General features: G+C 52.7%; 1 protein-coding gene across 2 annotated transcripts in view; it reads right to left on the bottom strand.

Annotated features, from left to right (window-relative positions):
• Positions 1-17,822, bottom strand: part of Kiaa0930 (KIAA0930 ortholog) — a 41,405-nt gene extending 23,583 nt beyond the window's left edge. Inside the window, exon 1 of one of the 2 annotated variants that reach the window (XM_008844704.3) lies at positions 17,668-17,822. In XM_008844704.3, coding sequence (XP_008842926.1) covers positions 17,668-17,731 — 64 coding nt within the window. In that variant the 5' untranslated portion in view covers positions 17,732-17,822. Of the gene's footprint in view, positions 1-2,304; positions 2,366-17,667 lie in introns of those variants that run through there. The other variant, XM_008844703.3, reaches the window with a different exon arrangement.
• Positions 17,823-17,828: the final 6 nt, after the last annotated feature.

Here is a 17,828-nt window from a genome sequence, read left to right as displayed (position 1 = left end):
CAAAGTATTCTGTTTAACAAAACAGATTTTTTTTTTTTTTTTGCCTCAAAGAGAGTAATTTATTCTGAATCCGATCTGACGTCTTAACAAAGTCACTGTGCCAGAACTTAAGCTCCCTGAAGGCCTCAGTACTGTTCCTTTTTTCATTTGTTTAGGTTTGGTTTTTTGAGACAGGGTCTCCCTGTAGCCCCAACTAGCTTGGAACTCTCTATGTAGGTCAAGTTGGCCTTGAGCTCACAGAGATAGGCCTGCCTCTGCCTCCCGAGTGTTGGGATTAAAGGCATGTATCACCACGTCCAGCCCTAAAAGAAATATTTCTAAAAAATAGGGAAAGAAGAGAGAAAGAAGAAAGCTAGCTGAGAGCCAGCACCCCTCGCTCTGTCCCTGACTTACAGCCATGTAGGCCCAGCCTCACCCTCCTGCCACCAGGTCTTCACATCATAATGAATTATAACCCCTTAAGCCATGAGCCCAAATAAACCCACACTTCCTTCCTTCCTCCCTCCCTTCCTTGCTTCTTTCCTCCCCCCTTTTGCTCCCCCCTCCCTCCCCACCTCCATCCCTCCATCCCTCTGTTCCTTCCTAACTTGTTTTGGTATTTTGTCAGAGCAACAAGAAAAGTAGCTGACACAGAAGGCTTGAGTTCTTTTTCTTAAAAAAATTTTAAAAATATTTTATTATTTTTATGTGTGAGTGTTATGTCCACATGTAAGTACATGCACCCGTGTCATGCAATGCCCTCAGAGAACAGAAGAGGCTGTCGGATCCCCTGGAACTGGAGTTACGGACAGTTGTTAGCTGCCATGTGGGTGCTGGGATTCGAACCCAGGTCTTCTGCAAGAACAGCCAGTGCTCTTACCCGCTAAGCCATCTCTCCAGCCTCTTTAATTTTTTAAATTTATTATTTGCAGGGGTGGGGAGAGACAGGAATAGTACACATGGGAGGGTCCAAGAACAAATTTTGAGAGTCAGTTCTCTCCTACTATGTGGGTTCTGGGGATAGAACTCAGGCCATCAGGCTTGGTGGCAAGTACCCTTACCCACTGGGCCATCTCACTGGCCCTAAAAACAGACAGACAAAATTTGAGAGGGGTACCAAACCCAGGGCCTTGTGCATGCCCGGCAAGTACTCTACCACTAAGTCATATTCTTAGCTGGGTTTTTCATTTAAGAATCTTCTCACACATTTTGAATTTTGTGGGTTTGTTTTGTTTTGTTGTTTTTTGAGACAGGGTCTCCCTGTAGCACCAGCTATCCTGGAACTCATTATGTAGACCAGGCTGGCCTCTGCTTCACAAGTGCTAGGATTAAAGGCGTGCGCCACCATGCCCGGCTTTTGCTTTTTTTTTTACATTTTGAATTTTGTACCCTGAGTAAGCTCATTACTGAAAACATAACCAAAATAGCTGGACATGGTGCCCACCTATGACCCCAACACTCAGGAGGCTGGGGCAGAGGGACTAAGAATTTGAGACCAGCCTTGGCTACAATTGAAACCCTGCCTCAAAAAACAAAATGAATCAAAACGGGTTGGAAGACGGCTCAGTCAGTAAATTGCTTGCCACGCAAACATGAAGACCTGGGTTCAATCTCCCAGAACCCACATAAGCCATCATGACAGCAAGCACTTATATCAGCTCTGGGGAAGTGGAGGCAGGCAGATACCTGGAGTTTGTGGGCCAACCAGTCTACCCAGATCAGCTAGTTCCAGGCTCAGTGAGAGACCCTGTCTCAAAAACTAAAGTGGAGCTAGTGATACATGCCTTTAATCCCAGCACTCAGAAGGCAGAGGCAGGCAGATCTCTGTGAGTGCAAGGCCAGCCAGGTCTACATAGTGAGTTCCAGATCACCCAGGCCTACAAAGCCAGATCCTGTCTCAAAAATAAAAATAAAAATAAAATGGAGCAACCAACATCAATCTCTGGCCTCCACATGCACTGATACACACACACACAAAAGGAAAAAAAGGAATCAAGACCTTTTTAGGAACTACAGTTATTAATGCCAGAGTTTAATAAAACTTAATTACTGGAAAAATGCTTATGCTGGGGAAGGGAACCAGAACATAAAACTCGTCCTTACATAAACACTTAGGAGAACACTAAGTTTTTTGAAAAGAAGCACCCCAGATGGCCACAGTGGCTTGTCCGGAGTGATGCAGCTCCTTCCTGTTTTCCAAAACTCGGGCAGCAAGTTTATAATCGCTACAGCAGGCTTTGTTTTACAAGCAGGGATAGGAGAGGCTGCCCGGGGGCACAGCTGGCCTCAGCTGGACTATGAACCCAGCATGAACCCAGTACTCACCCCTGCTGGGTGTGGAGCATCCACAAGTACCCACGATGGAGGCCATTGGCAGATGGTGCTCAGATCTGGGCAGGAGGGAAGACGGGATGGTCACACGCCCTGGCCTAGCTGCCAGCAGCTCCCCAATGAGAGGAGGTTCTCTGGGGCTCAGTGTGAACTACAAGCTAAGGCAAAGGGGAGGTGACCAAGCAGCTGTCCTGGGGAAGGGTTGGTCCCAGGGGGCAGGGAAGGACCCAGCAGCAAGAACAGGAGTGGAGTGTGTGTGGTGGGGGAGGGGCACTGAGACAGTCTCTCTGCTGGGCCTGTCCATGCTAGTGCCTGGCCTGGGCCCAACCATGGGCACCTGGATAAGGTTCTCCTGAGCGTGCACTTGGTCTAAAGTGGACTCTACTGGGTTTTGGATACCTTCCAACAGTGTGTGTGGGGGGGTGTCAACTCTCTTTGGGGAGAGTCCAAGATGACCTTTGGTCCTCTGGGCAGGATGAATAGGCCTCTGTGGCCTCAAAAGGTCTTTCATCAACTTGTGCCTAGGGGCTGAGGCCCTCCCTTTCTGGGGCACAAAGCACAATGAAGCTGGCCAAGGAGGCCAGGCTGCCCTGAGGAGGCCCAGGGTGAAGAACTAGTCAATAAGGTGTCCATGTGAGAAATCCCAAGGGAAGCATGGGGTGCTTTCTTGGGACTAGCCTTGGCTACATAGTAACACTCAGGAGGGGGCAGAGGGACTAAGAATTTGAGACCAGCCTTGGCTACAATTGAAACCCTGCCACAAAAAACAAAATGAATCAAACGGGTTGGAAGATGGCTCAGTCAGTAAATTGCTTGCCACGCAAACATGAAGACCTGAGTTCAATCTCCCAGAACCCACATAAGACAGCATGACAGCAAGCACTTATATCAGCTCTGGGGAAGTGGAGGCCAAATCAGGCTGAGCTGCCCCAGCATCTCCTTCAGGAAGTCAAGGCTCCTTCACTTTACATGAAAGGATCTCCAGACAGCCCTCATGAGTCTGCCCCGTGGATCCCAAATATAGCAACCAGCCTTGCCCCACTTCCCTGAGATACCTCCTGGGTGACCAGGTCTCCTTTAGTGGCAGGTGTCTGCTCCCTCTGAGAAGTTCTGTCCTTACTTCCTGGGATCCACCTGGATCACACCCCAACTCCAGGCTCTCTCTGACCCAAAGGGTCTTTCCTGATGTGCCTCGGACTTCCTAGCACTCAATCCCTTCACCTCCGAGTGCCCGCTCTAGGCTGCCTCCCTCATTTGATCTTCAGTCACTTGGGAAACTGAGGCTCAAGGCTAAGTCATCTTTCAGAGATGCCACTGCTGCTTTGTGGCAAGGTCAGGCTGCTGCCCATGTCTGCCTGCAAGGCCATCCTGCAGCTCTTTGCTAGTCTCATCTGTGGGGAACAGGGGTCACGGTAGGCAGCCAGTGAATGTGATGTTAAATACATGAATGTAGGATGAACGCTGAGTCCCCAAGGCTGCCCTAACACACCATTTTAAACCCCCATCAGCCAGGCCTGCTCAAGCACCTTCTCAGAACTGCAGAACGTTCAATCTTACAACCCTGTGCTCTCCCTAATAACCCACTTCCCAGTTAGGAAACAGACCTTGAGTCTATGCTGCTCAACAAGGGCAGCCTGCAGGATCCCAGTGCCCACAAAGCTGTCCTTTATCTCCCTCTGCCGCAGCAGTCACAAAACCACCCATGTGATCCCGTGACCAGCATAAGGGGGGCCTGCCCCTGGACCACTGCAATACTCCCTGGCATATCTCAAAAGCCAACGGGTCTCTGGGCTCACCACCCCCACGGTGGCTTTATCTGAATTCCTAAGAAAACTGGCTCTGACTGCCATTTGTTCTCCTGAGCTGTTCTTACCTTCCGTGACACCTTGACACCTCAAGGGATGAGAAGCTACAAGTCAGCACCAGTGCCCCCATCCCCCTGGGCTGGAGGTCACTTTTCCATGGACCACCCACTATTTCCATCCTCTAGCTTACACTTGTGTGCCACAGGGCACGGGGTGAGTCACAGATGCCCAGGCCCACCCTCCCCAGTGCTGCCCAGGACAGAAGCCAGGACCCAGGCTGGGAACTCAGGCCAGCATACCCATTCACTCATTTCTCCACCCCACTCACTGCCAGGCTCTGGGCAAGTATCCAGAAAGCCCAGGCCGATCCATGTAGCTGTCTGTGCACTATGTCATGTCCACGCCAGGTCCAGCAGCAGCTTGCTACGGGCTCCACAGGCCCAAGTGCACTAAGTGCTTCCCAGTGCTCAGATAAACAGCCACACAAAACAGGACCCCAAGGTCTTTCCCACCTTCAAGTTACTAAGCTACTCCCTCTGGGGGTAAAACAAACCCAATCACACCTTTCCCAGTCTTGGGCCCCTTTGCTGACTGAAGTCAGTCTCACTCACTCCTAGCTCTGCTAAGCAGCTTCCTCAGGGAAAGGCCCTCTCGGTCCCACCCTCTGCCCTCTGAAGACCAGGGCTGGGGGCTTCTTTGTGCGCCAATCCAAAAAACAAAAAAAAACAGCACCAGACGTGTCTGAGCTCATGTCAGGTATCGAAGTCCAGCAAAGTTAGGTGCCCCACCCCCACTGCTGCTGTGGGATCCCAAGCAACTGGTCAACCCCCGAGTCTCACTGGCTCCATGTGCCAAGGGGGGTGACACCCCCATTCCAGAACTACACTTGGGTGAGATGTAGGAACACAAGGCAGGAGTGTTCTGCTAGGGGAAGCAGGGCGAGGGGTGGAGGGGTGGGGGTCTGGGAAAACCTGGCCTCCTGGGCTCACCCCAACCATGTACAGGCTCTTGCCACAGTTCCTGGATGAAAATGACCTCAGTGCCCAGCAGCCTCAGCATCAAGCAGGTCCAGCCAGTCTAATACACCCCACCAGGTTCCCTGCAGGGAGAGAACTCCCAGGAGATGGGGGCAGGTAGAAGTACTCAGGAATCCCAGCCCCAACTCCCCATAGGCCTGCAGGACTGAGATCTCCTGAGTCAGGAGCAGTCAAAGCAGGCCAAGCGGGATACTGCCTTTGGGGCACACCTCCAAGGGGGTGGGAGGTGGGGCATATCTGTGGCTCCAAATGTAGAGTCACAGCTCTCCAGGGTGGTAGATGGCAGTGGTTTAATTCTGTAGTAGAGCAGGGTGGACATGCACCCCTCTCATCTGTCTTTCCTTATTTCTGTTGTCCCTGAACCCCAAGCACACACAGCCCCAAGCGATGGCCCAGCTGGCCAACCAAATCTCACACAGGTGGTGTGGTTTTTAACAGCCGTTAAGACCTCAGAACAGGTGTCTCAGAACTTGAACTGATAGCTCGGACACACTCCATTTGCATAAAAGAAAACCAAAAGTGGATGGGAAGGGGCCGTCCTCAGTCCCCAGGGGCCACCTTTGCAATGGCAAGGCTCTAGGTCTGCCCCTGTTCCCTGCCAGGCAGACAGCAGTAGCCTGTCCCACTCTGCCCAGAGAGCCACAGTGACTTCCCTGAATCAGCTCAGCAAAGTAATCCTCTCTCCTCCTTTCCCACCGTGGCTTTGCTCAGAGAAAGCCCCTTTCAAGGGCCAGCTCCCCAAGACCTGACACCCTCCCCATGCAACAGAGGCCTTGGACCATTCCACCACCCAGTGCACCCCACAACCTGCCCTATGTGCCCATGGAGCTGAGCTCAGTAATCATCCACTGAGCTGACATGAGGTAGGTAGTGCAGACTAGGGAGGGAGCACAGGTGGGGGGAGGGGGAGAAGTCTGTTCACAGGCCTGGTGGTAGGAATCAAGGAAGGGAGTGGAGGACAGTTCCATCAGAGTCAGGAAAAGGCCACACAGGGGCCTCCAGCTGACAGGTGAGGCTCTCCAACAGACAGGGCACCATGGCAATTCTGGGTAGAAGGGAGATCAGGGAGAAGGAGCCTCAGGAGCCTTCTGAGTCTCCTAGAGGACTTGGGTCACCAGGGGTCTCAGGCCTTCTGCTTTGTAGGCATTAAAGATGTGACCAGAAGCCCACTGGTGGCAAACAGCCACAATATCAGAAAGTCTCAACTGCAGCACAGAAGATGCCTTCCCCACAGCAGCAGGGATTGAGTCCTCTATCCAGTTAATCTCCCAGAGTCTATATAGTCTGGCACATCCCGAGACCAGAGGCCATGTGCAATTAGTGCGGAATTAGAGACAACTGGATAGGAGGAGGTGCAGGAGGGAGTGGCTGGACCCTCCCCACCTCCTCATTCTATGAGGGAGCAGCACAGTCAACAAGCCTGATCTTGTGGGTCTTCTGCAAGCAGTCACAGCTGCAGCTGCTCTGATAAAGACAGTAGCTGTTACACACTACACACACAGGGGCAACAGGTACGGGTTATGGGTTGGGCTGAGGATTTTCTTGGGCAGGCTGAGCCAGAGGACCCAGGAGGCACATTCACATGGGGATAGGTGTCCAAAGGGCAGATAGTGATGGAGCTCAGTCAGACAAGCTACTTCAAAATATGGCACTTTGATATTTGAGGGCAGATACCCTCCCCTACAGCTCTCCCACACAACCCAGGAAGAATTCTCCAACATTCCCCAAAGCAGGTCCTGAGACCTCACTTGGGAGTGCCTCCCTAAGCCCAAAGGAAAGAAACACCCTTGCCTCTAAAGACAAGGGGACTCGCTGGGGCCCTGCTAACCCTCCAGTGTACTGACAACGGACCATAGTCTTATACAACCACGCTTTTTTAGGACTGCTTGCTTATTTGAGACAAGGTCTCATTACATAGTTCAGGCTGGCCTCACACTTTCGGCAATCCTGCCTCAGCCTTCCAAGTGCTGAGCCACCATACTGAGCAACTGTTTGCTTCTTCATCAGACCTAGCATGAAACATGGTCAGCTTTACCCCTTCATCGTCACCTAAAACTTACACTAAATGAACCTGAGTGCTTTTCTCTTGTTAATCTGCTTTTGTTACCCAGATCTCAGCCGTATTCCTCAAGGGAGAAAAAGACCGTTCATTGTCTGTCAGCAGCAGGGCCCAGGTTTCTGGGGTGTTGTCAGGGCGGGTCCCACAATGGTATGGAAGGAAGCTATAGGCATGAAAGATCACCCCCTGCCCACCAGCTAAGCCCCTCTCTCCCCGGTGAGCTCCACGCTCTGGGAGGCAGGGTCTGGCACAGTTCAGTTCTGCGTCTCCAGGGGTCAGGCACCAGGACCTGTACAACCCAGGCAACAGTAATGACCACACATATACATGTGCACCGGAGGCCTTTGGATATAGCTCAGCAGGCATAAAGTTCTGGGTTCCACATACAACCCAATCTGGTGGGTCACACCTTTAATCCCAACACATCGAGGAAGATGCCAAAGGACCGAAAGTTTAAAGAAGTCATCCGCAGCTACACAGTGAGCTTGAGGTAAATGTGTGCTGCTACACAAGACCCTATCTCAAAAAAAAAAGTTAGAAGCTGGACAGCAGGAGCACAGAAGGTGAGACTCTCCCAGCCCATAGCGGCTGTTGCAAAGGTGTCTATGCAGTCATACTTTGGAAAGAAGTAAACTACACAAACCCAGCCAAAGATGACCTGGCTCACAACTGACCTATCACTGAGTCTCTGTGCCCTCAAAAGCAGTACAGCAGCCCTGTACTCTGCAGTGAGGACAGAGGTGAGAGCCCCTGGTAAAGGTTGGGCCTCTACTCTAACTCCACACACAGGTAATGCAAGCTGTCGAGAGACGTCATCTGCTTCCTTCCCCTCTGTCCCAAGTGTGGAAAGCCTTTTCTACATTCAAAGTCCATCCGAAAACACACAGGGCTTGAGTTGGCAGTAATGCAATGCCGCCCACAAAGCAGCTGAAAACAACAGCCTCCTCGGCCCCCACTTTCCAAGCACACACTGGTCGTCTGGCAGCAGCACAAAAATACTTTTTTGTTTGTTTTTTTTGTTTTTTTTGAGACAGGGTCTCCCTGCAGCCCCAGCTGGCCTGGAACTCACTTTGTAGACCAGGCAGGCCTTGCACTCACATAGCTCCGCCTGCCTCTGCCTCCCAAGTGCTGGGACTACAGGCATGCAAGCCTCAAGGCCAGGTATGGTGGCTCACACCTGTAATCCCAGTCCTGGGGAGGCTGAGGCAGAACTGCCATAAAAATCCAGGGCCATCTGCTCTACACAGCAAGACCCTGCCTCAAACACCCTAAATAAATAAATCCTTAAGCCAGCTGGGTGCTTGCCAGACTGATAAGTTTTAAGATGCAGAGATGGCTCAGGCAGTCAAGTGCTTGCTGCACAAGCATTAAGACCTGAGTTTGGTCAGGCATGGTGGTACAGGAAGCAGAGGCAGGTGGGTCTCTATGAGATTGAGGCCAGCCTGGTCTACATAGCAAGTTCCAGGCCAGTTGGGGCTACAGAATGACCCTGTCTCAAAAATAAAACAAAACCTAAGTTTGATCCCCAGCACTCATGTAAGGGCTGGGCATGGTGACACTGTCTGTCATTCCAGCACTGGGAAGCAGAGACAGGAGGATCCCTAAAGCCTGCTGGCCGGGACATCTACAAATAGGCTAGCTCAAGGTTCAGTGAGAGGATCTGTCTCAGAAAATAAGGTGAAGAAGCTGGGCATGGTGATGCATGCCTGTAGTCCTACTACTCGGGAGGCAGAGAAGAGTAGATCTCTGTGAGTTGGAGGTCAGCCTGATCTACATAGTGAGGTTCAGGCCAGCCTGGGCTATACAGTAAGACCCTGCTTCAAAAAAAGAAGGAAGAGGAGGAGGAGGGGGTGGAGAAAAGTAAGGTGGAGTGCAATTGAGGAAGAAGTGTTGTGTTGACCTCTGGCCTTCACACCCACATACAAACATGCACATACACAACAACAAATACAGCAAGAGGATTAAGAAGGAGGGGGATTTCCCGAGTTGATGCTGTCACTTCTCCAATCCCAGACTGTGCTAAGGGTCCTTTACTGGCTAGGCAACCACACCCCCGGGAGCTCAAAGAAGCCCTAAACCCCAAACCCAAAGTCTGCATATCCCAAGGACAGTCAGTGGACACATCCAGCTGAGACATCCCTGCTCTACTCCACAGCCAAGTGGCCCTGAGTCCTTGAGATCCTCAAGGATGGCTGGCTCCTTATTGCCTGTGTGAAGTAAGGAAACTCCACCTGCCCAATGGGACTTCAGGAGGGAGTGGTCAAGGCCAGGCATTCCACAGCTCCAGTGGTCAAGTGCTGTGTGAGCCAGTCAGGCTCCCCTGGCAGCCTCCCCTACTCACCCCGCCTGCGCCAGTCAACAGGGCTGGGCCGTGACATGACCCAGAGGACATTCTGCTGTCTGAGCCAAAACTAGGCACCAGGAAGCATGATACTGTGGTGCCTCCCCACCCGCCCCATGTGAATACTCCCTGACCCCCCACCAGCTCTGGTGGCACCAGAAACCCAAATGAAAATTCTAGAATGCCCACCCTTCAGAATGGTGCTGGCCAGGGATAGGGCTTCTGAGCAGGCTGGCCCAGTTCTCCCCATTTGCTGGGACTGGGCTATTATACTTGATTGCAACCTCTATCTCCCTGTGTGCAGAGGGAGATGGGGTGTTGGGGGATGTGCCACTCCAAGGACGCCACTTACTTGCCTACACACCCTTTCTGGGATGTTAATCATGAGGATGCATGTTTGTGTTGCTAGAGTCAGCAAACTAGTCAGGTAGGTCCAAGAGTGGGCAAGAGGGAGTAAGGAGCAGTCACCCATGCCAAAAAGAGGGATGACAGCAGCAAGGCAGGCATCCCAGGTAGGCCCCTCCTCCCCAGGAGCCTCAGTGGTTCTATCTCCAGATCAGTGGCCACCAACCCTAAGTGTTGCCCCTGCTCACACAGGGAACATGTTAACAGCAGAGACTCCAGGCCCTGTGGGATAAACGCATTCCCAGGTGAGGAGGAGTAGGTATAATGGGCTAGAAATCCTCAGAGAGGCTGGGATGCAGCTCAGGGGTAGGGTGTTTGCCTGACATGCCCTGGGTTCTATCCCCAGTACACACACCAGGTTCCCAGTGGTGGGACCATGCAAGGGCACATTGACATGGCGGCTGGGGAGCACTGCAAGGTGTACCAATATGTGGGTATACTGAGGAAGGCAGGCAGGTTGGGAAGCTGAGATTCAAGTGAATCCAGTGAGTACCACCAACTGCCTAGTGCCCTGACCCAGGTCAAGCATTTCCCAGCTCATAAGCACACCCCACGTGCTCAGCACAGAAGCTGGTAGGTCTGGGGTTGGGGGAAGAGAATGTTCCAGCTAGGGGGCTGCAGGGATGGGCCCAGAGGTAGGAACATTTGGAATGTCTGGGGAGATCACATCTTGTCAGAACATGCCTGAGGCATCTTCAAAGGCATGTTCACCCTCTGGACCCAAGCTGGGTATGTCTACATCACCAGGGGACCTACTCTTGCGGCTGCTCCCCAGGAAGTCACAGCCAGTTTGCCAGGCCAAGCCAGACCCTCAGGGATGAACAGGGCTTGGGTGTTGGGTCAAGAACTCCACCCCCTAGAAAGCTGAGCACAGCCAGACCCAAGACAACAGAAAAGGTGGACCAGAAACACCACTTGGCACTCTGGGCCTCTCCTTTTTATTAGTTAGTTTTTCTATAAAATATGGAATATGTTCCTATCTCCCTAGCTCTCTCTGTTATGGGGTTGAAATGAGGCATAGTTTATGGGGCTGCTCACTTAGCAGCCCCAGGTGAGGCATAAATGGGGTAACCTGGAGTAGAAGGGAGGGGTAGAAGATGCTGTACACTGCAGCCACAGGGGGCAGGGGTGCAGATATGCAGCTCCCAGACTTCACCATCCATGGCTGGGGAACCACGGGACCTGACCTCTGTTCCCAGAAGCAGGAGCAAGCCTTTGGTCCCAGGGAGAGAACACTGAGGCAAGAAGGTAAACAAGGATTACACACCAACAGGACACCAGGCGCCTCATGGGGCAGTGCCTTCCTCAGTTCCTCGCACACAGCAGCTCTCCCCACTGTAGCTCACCTTTCCGCTCCATACCAATGGTTTAACAAGTAAGCCTCTGTCCTCCAGCTGTGGGCCCAGCTCTTGGGGGTCAAACTCTGACAGTGGCATCCCAAGTTTCCAGGCAAAGACAGAAACCCATTCATGTATAAAGAGGTTTGCTTGCTCCAAGTTATTTATTACAGTGAAAATCTGGATCCAAGCTAAGTTTCCAACAAGATGAAACCAATTATGTAAATTATGGCACAGCCACTCAACTGTTGTCTAGTCATTTAAATAATGTTTGGAGTTTGAACAACATGGAAAAGGTTCCAGGAATGTTATTTTAAAAGTACGAATAAGAGACTTTCTGTAAAGAATGTAAAGGCTTCAAAAAGATCAGAGGGTCAGGCTGAAAGGTTAGTAGTGTGTCCTGAGCAAAGGGACTGAGTAGTGGTTTTCCTCGCTCCTGTCTTCCAGGTTCCGTGGCATACGTTATATAGTATATATAAACATATGTACAAATATTAATTTTTGAGACAGGGTCTCTTAAGTAGCCCAGGCTTGCCTGAAACTCACTGTATAGACTAGAATAACCTCAAACTTGCAGCAAACCTCCCACCTCCACCTCCCAAGTGCTAGGGTTACAGTTGTGCAACATCATGCCTAGCAAATTAGCTTTTTTAACTGCACAGATTTTGTTTGGTAACTTGGAGTGTGTCTTTTAAGAAGTGTCCTGCTTAAAGCTTCTCTTCAGTGGGCTAAGCTTGTGGCTTACTGGACACTCGTGAGGGAGACAGGGAGCCCCAGGTCAGAAGACTGAAAGCCAGAGCAGAGGGAAATGACTCAACCAAGCCACAGAACAGAGTAACGCAGGCTGACTTCAGACGGCCCTGCAGCTGTGCCCTCAGCCCGTTTAGAGTATGAGGCCCGGAGTCCTCAGGTGCCCCTGAAGGACACAGGATATCTCAGGAGAACTTCCCAGTGGCTCCAGCACCAGGAACTAGCAGAGGCCGGAAGCCACAGGCCTTAAAATAGGCCTAGAAACCGAAAACAGCCCCGCTACCACTCCAAATGGCCACACGTCCTCCTGCCATGCTGGCCCTCAACCAGTACTGACTGCCATAGGGTTGGAGGGTCACTGTCAGCCCAAGAGAGACCGACCCCAGTGACTTTGGGGCATTCTGAACTTCAGAGCAAGACTACCAAGTTGCTTTGAGGGCTTTTCCCTCAGTTCTCAAGCCCTCTCCCATTCTTTGAAGTGCTTTCCCTTTCTTAATAACTATTTCTAGCTCTTCAACAAAATTCGAAATTCTATGTGCAGACACCAAGCCAGACGTTCCTACAATGCGCAGCAGCTGCAGCTGCAGCAGATGGAGCTGACTCCATGTCTCATTTCCTACCTACCACTTCTCTGTGCAATATCCCCAGAATCTGTCTCCGGTTGTTCAGACAGGATATAGGGGCAGTGCTTGGCCAGGCTCCACAGTCTCCCCTTCCAGTCACACTCCCCACAATCCCCAGTCACCACTTAAGTCCAGCTATCCCTGCCTGTCAAAATGGCAAAAGGCCAGCTGGGGGCACACAAGGCTTGTTGCAATTCAAAAGGTGGTACCAGGGGCCTGGTACACAGTGGGTACAGCCCCAGAACAGGGCTCACTGAAAAGCAGTCTCCCCGCCTCCCTCTTTCTTGCTCCCCAGCATGAATCCTCTCCATGGTGCCTCTCACTGGCCTCAGCTGAAATTGCTCAGGCCTCCCAGCTTTCTGACCTTGAGAGAGTCCACCTGCTCTGAAACTCAGCTTCCTCATCTGCGAAATGGGGGTGATAGCAGAGCCTCCTTCCACAGGGGCAGGGCTACAGGAAACACTACAGGTGCAAGGCAGCTGGTCCACTGCACACAGTGTGCACAGTTCTAGGCACTGACACAAGCCCAGGCCCAGGCCCAGGGTCACATCTGCAAAGCTCCTAGAGGCCAGTCCTGGGAAGTACCAAATTTTCAGCCATTCGACCCAAACCACTGCTCCACCCTCAACTCCCACAGTCCCCTCCAAGCCACCAGCCTCTGCTCTTCCATACAGGAACTACCACCCAGTCACAGCCACATCCAAAGGCCAAGGCCTTTCACAAACTCTTCCCCCTGGACAGCACAGTGACCCTAGCTACTGTCTCTGTGACCCCCTCTGGCTGGCGGGGAGCTCGCAGCCTTCCCTGCTTATGTCAGCCAGGGAGCTATGTGCCCCAAACTGGCCGGGCTGCTGGCATACTGAGGACAGGTCTGGGTGGACCTCCACGCACAAAGCTAGGAAGAGCCTGGGCTCAGATATATCCTGCCACTTTCTACCCTTGCCCTTGAGAGCATGATACTGCCTCTCCAAACCTGTGTTCCAAGCAACACAATGAGACCTATCCCAGAAAAACTCAAGGCAAACTCAAAGAATGAGCACAAAACACTACTTTTTAAATTTTTTAAAAAAATATGTTTCGCTGCACCACATGCGTGCAATGCCCTCAGAGGTTAGAAGAGGGTGTGGAATCCCCTGGAACAGGAGTTACAGTTTTAGCTGCCATGCAGGTGCTAAGAACCAAATCTGGGTCCGCTGCATGAGCAGCCAGTGCTCTAACTACTGAGCAATCTATCTCTCCAGCCCCCCAAATGCTCTTTTTGATCTGCAGCACTGTAGACAGAGAGAGGACCCTTCCACCCCCTATCAGGCGCTGAGCCAACACAGGGCCAAAGTCAAGCAGCAGACGCAGCCCCTCAGAGCTTACACTGGCTGGTGAAGTACACTGCCTCCTTGAAGAGCAGCCTGCCTGTGCTGCCACTCAGGGTCCTGGAGAAACCCCCATGCCCAGGAGAAGCAGCAGGCTTCAGCCACCCATCCAGATGACTTCATGTCATGCCAGGGCTCTGAATCACCTGACCCATGCCAGTTCAGGGAGAACAGAGCTCCTCAGAAACTACAGAGCCACCAGCAGTTTCCTGTGGAAGCAACATCAAAATCCTGCCTGTGCGGTCACAGCAGTGACTGCTTCCAGCAGAGCTGCTCCATAACCCAGCAGTACCTGCTCTCCTGGCTTCCCTCCCCGAGATGGTGCCCTCTCATAAAGCAGGGAGCAGCCTCAACCCCTGGCACACAGATGGCAAGTATGCAAAAAATGTTCCTGCAGAGCCACCATAGAAGAGAGTAAAAAATTAGGTTTGCAGCTACAAGATGCCTGTCATCACAAAAGCCAAGTGACCATCCTTACTCGGGAAGGGCCCATCTTGTAACAGTGACTCAGACATGATAGCAGCTTGTCCAAAGGTTCCTTGAGAACAACCTGGGGGGCGGGGACAGTCTCAGAGGACACAGCACAGCTTAGAGTAACCTAAGCTTTAATTAAGCACCTAAAATAATTTAGAATGGGCTGGTGGTGCTACTCAGTGATAAAGCATGTGCTTAGCATGCATGAGGCTCTAGTTTCAATTTCCAGCACCAGGAAATAAGTTTATTTATAAATCCAACAGGTTGTCACAGTTATGAGGATGGTTGGCAAGCTAGAACCCAAGAGACAAAACAGAAACACAAAAACAAAACAAAGCAAAAATTAATCTTGACTCCACAGACTGGGAGGGTAAACTGACTGCCTGCACCAGCTGGAGCAGGTGTAAAGGACTCTGACAGGGTTCTGAGGTCCTATGCTCTGGGTGTGTGGGCCAACCATCAGACCTGTGGCTGTTAAGGCTGATCTAGAATCACCTAAGAAACAAGCCTCTGGGCATGTCGAGAACAGCTGGGTTACTGTGTGCGGAAAGACCCACCCTACAGAGTGAGTTCCAGGACAGCTGGGGCTACAAGGGAGACCCTGTCAAAAAAAAAAAAAAAGGTGAAGGCCAGGCATGGTGGCACATGCCTTTAATCCCAGCACTCAGAAGGCAGAGAGAGGCTGGTAGATCTCTGTGAGATCAAGTTCAGCCTGGGCTACAAAGTCAGACCGTCTCAAGAAACAAAAAACAAAGAAAGCGGGACGCAAGCATCCATCTCGCTCTGCTTCCTGACTGTGGATGTAATGACCTCAAGTTCCTGTCACCACGCCTTCTGGAACTGCCATGATGGATGGTGCCCTTGAACCATGAGCCAAAATAAACCCTTTTTACCTCAACTTGCTTTTGTCAGGTATTTTGTTACAGCTATGTGAAAATTAATACACGGCCCGGACCCGACTTGGGCAGTAAGCTCACCCCTCCCTCTCTGAGCATCAGGTTTCTCATGTGGAAAACGGAGAGCAGGCCCCTCTTAAGAAGTAAAGGCCCCACCTGCCTTGGCCATCCAGCCCTTTGCTTTCATTTGTTCCCTGCATGCTCACTGGGCACCTGTTCTTCACCTGCCCCATGTCAAGTACTGAGTCCAGACCGAGCAATGTCTTCAAGGCGCTCACTTGCTAGGTGGAGGGATAGCCATAGAACCTATTTCAGCACTACAGCCATCCCAATCACCTAAGAGATCATCCAAGACAGAAGGAACAGGGAGGCATTCCAGGCAACATGCCTAGGAGCCTTAAAGGACCTGCAGCGCCTACGGAGCAGAGGCAGTTTCCCACACAGTACACATAAATGCCCAGGGCTGCAGAGCACTGCAGGGACCGAGTCCAGACACCAGGTAACAGGGAGAGCACAGCAATGTGAGGGAGGAATGGAGGCTGGGAGAGAAGTGAGAAGAGGTAATTATGTGAGTTACAGGAACAGCAGGCCTGGTGTGGGGAGGCTCTGGGGTCAGACAAGTCAGGGGTCAGCCAGCCTTGCCACTTCCTCATTGGCTGCCCAGACAAGGGTCCTCACAGATGAGATTATATTCCTGCTTGGCAATGGGGACACTGTGTCAGGTTAAACTGGCAGAACATGCACACAGCACCTAGTATGCAGTCAGTGTCCAGGAGAGGCCAGATGCTGGGCTTACTGCTCCTAGGAAGGTCTAGGAGACTGTGTAGGAGACAGAAGAGATGATGTTCTCAGGTCAAGACCATCAGGGGACAGCAGGGCAATGTGCAGTGGGGGGAGGGCCTGTCTGGAGCCACTGGGTTCGAATGGCTGAGGGGCTTACAACACATGGTCCCTCAGACTCCTCCCAGTTCAGATATTCTGTGCCAGCTGACAAGCTTGTGCCAGCTGACAAGCTGGGCACACCAGGCTGGCACACAGTAGGCACTCAATGCCTATTTGCTGAATCCATGAATGAGGATACTCCAATTCTGTTCCAAACTATTATGTGGACACCTTTACAGAGAGGAAACCACTGAAATCTGTGTTCTCATCCACCCCCACCTCAGAAGACACCCTTGGGTGGGCACACCTGCCTGACAGGAGAGCTCCACTCTGGGCAGGCTGACCTGGACCTTGCTGCCCGGGAAGGCCTGGTACCAAGCCCGTCCCCTCAAGAGGGAGGATTCAGATTCATTTCCCTTTCTCCTGGGCGTGGCCTAGAAAGGGACCCTGAGCGCCTGGCACTGGGAGGTACCTGCTACCCTGTGGCCTTTCTGGGGGCTTTGGGGCACTGGTAGAGTCTGTCACCCACCTCAGAAACCCCGAGTCCAGACGAGGAGATTAGGGAGAGGGGTACTGACAACATGGAATATGGAATGAAGTCATTCCCTGCACGAAGAAGGGAGGGGTCTTCTCATGGAGAAAATGACTAACCCGAGAATACAGGGGAGGGGGCTCCTGCTGCGTGGGTCTGGGCAGATCCATCAGTGAAGCATTACCTCACATGCAAGCAGAGAGACCCCACCCACACCTGCAGTCCCAGGTCCTTTCAAACAATGGGGCTGCCCACCCCGCCCAGCAGATGGATGACTTCTGAGACCAGAATCACACGCCCGAGAGGCATCAGCCCTGCTTCCTGTGCCAACTAGGTGGGTTTAGGGGGCAGAGGCCCAACAGGTCCCGGTAAAGCTAATGGAGACGAGGGCGTTGGGTGCAGAAAGACAAAGGCAAAGCAGGAGACTCGGCCCTCCCTGCGGCCAGGGCGCACTATCTTGCGAGCGGGACTAAGGGTTCCCCAAATCGCCCCAAATCCACACTTCCTGCAGCAGCAACGGGGCCGCCGGGTCTTCCTGGAGAAGGAAGGGCGACTCTCAGAACCACGAAGAGGAACGGGGAGATGGGAGCGACATCCGGACGGCCGGGGGACAACACCGAACCCGGGAAGCCTTAAGAGACCGGGAGACACAGGTCCTGAGGTATCGAAAAGCGAGGCTGAGATGCGGACACCCAGGTCAGGTGCCGGGCCATTGGGCCGCATGGAGGACGGGGCGCACCGGGACGCGCGGAGCTCGGCACGCAGACACACGCGCGGAGGTGGACACGCAGGACACACGCGCGGGGACCCGCGCACCCGGAGGCGCGCACCGCCGGCCCTGTCACTCACCGAGGCCGCAGACCTCACGACGCAGGCTGAGGCGGCCGCGCTCCTCCGCTATGGCGCGCAGCATGTGCTGCAGCGAGCGCTCCTCGGCCTCCGCGCCGTCCGCAGGCTCCCGGGAGGCGGCGGGCAGCGCGGGCGGCCCGGCCCGGAGTCCCGCGGGCGCG

Source organism: Nannospalax galili, unplaced genomic scaffold (assembly GCF_000622305.1).
Source record: "Nannospalax galili isolate Female #2095 unplaced genomic scaffold, S.galili_v1.0 scaffold180, whole genome shotgun sequence".
Lineage (NCBI taxonomy): Eukaryota > Metazoa > Chordata > Mammalia > Rodentia > Spalacidae > Nannospalax > Nannospalax galili.
This window is presented reverse-complemented; position numbering and strand designations above follow the sequence as displayed.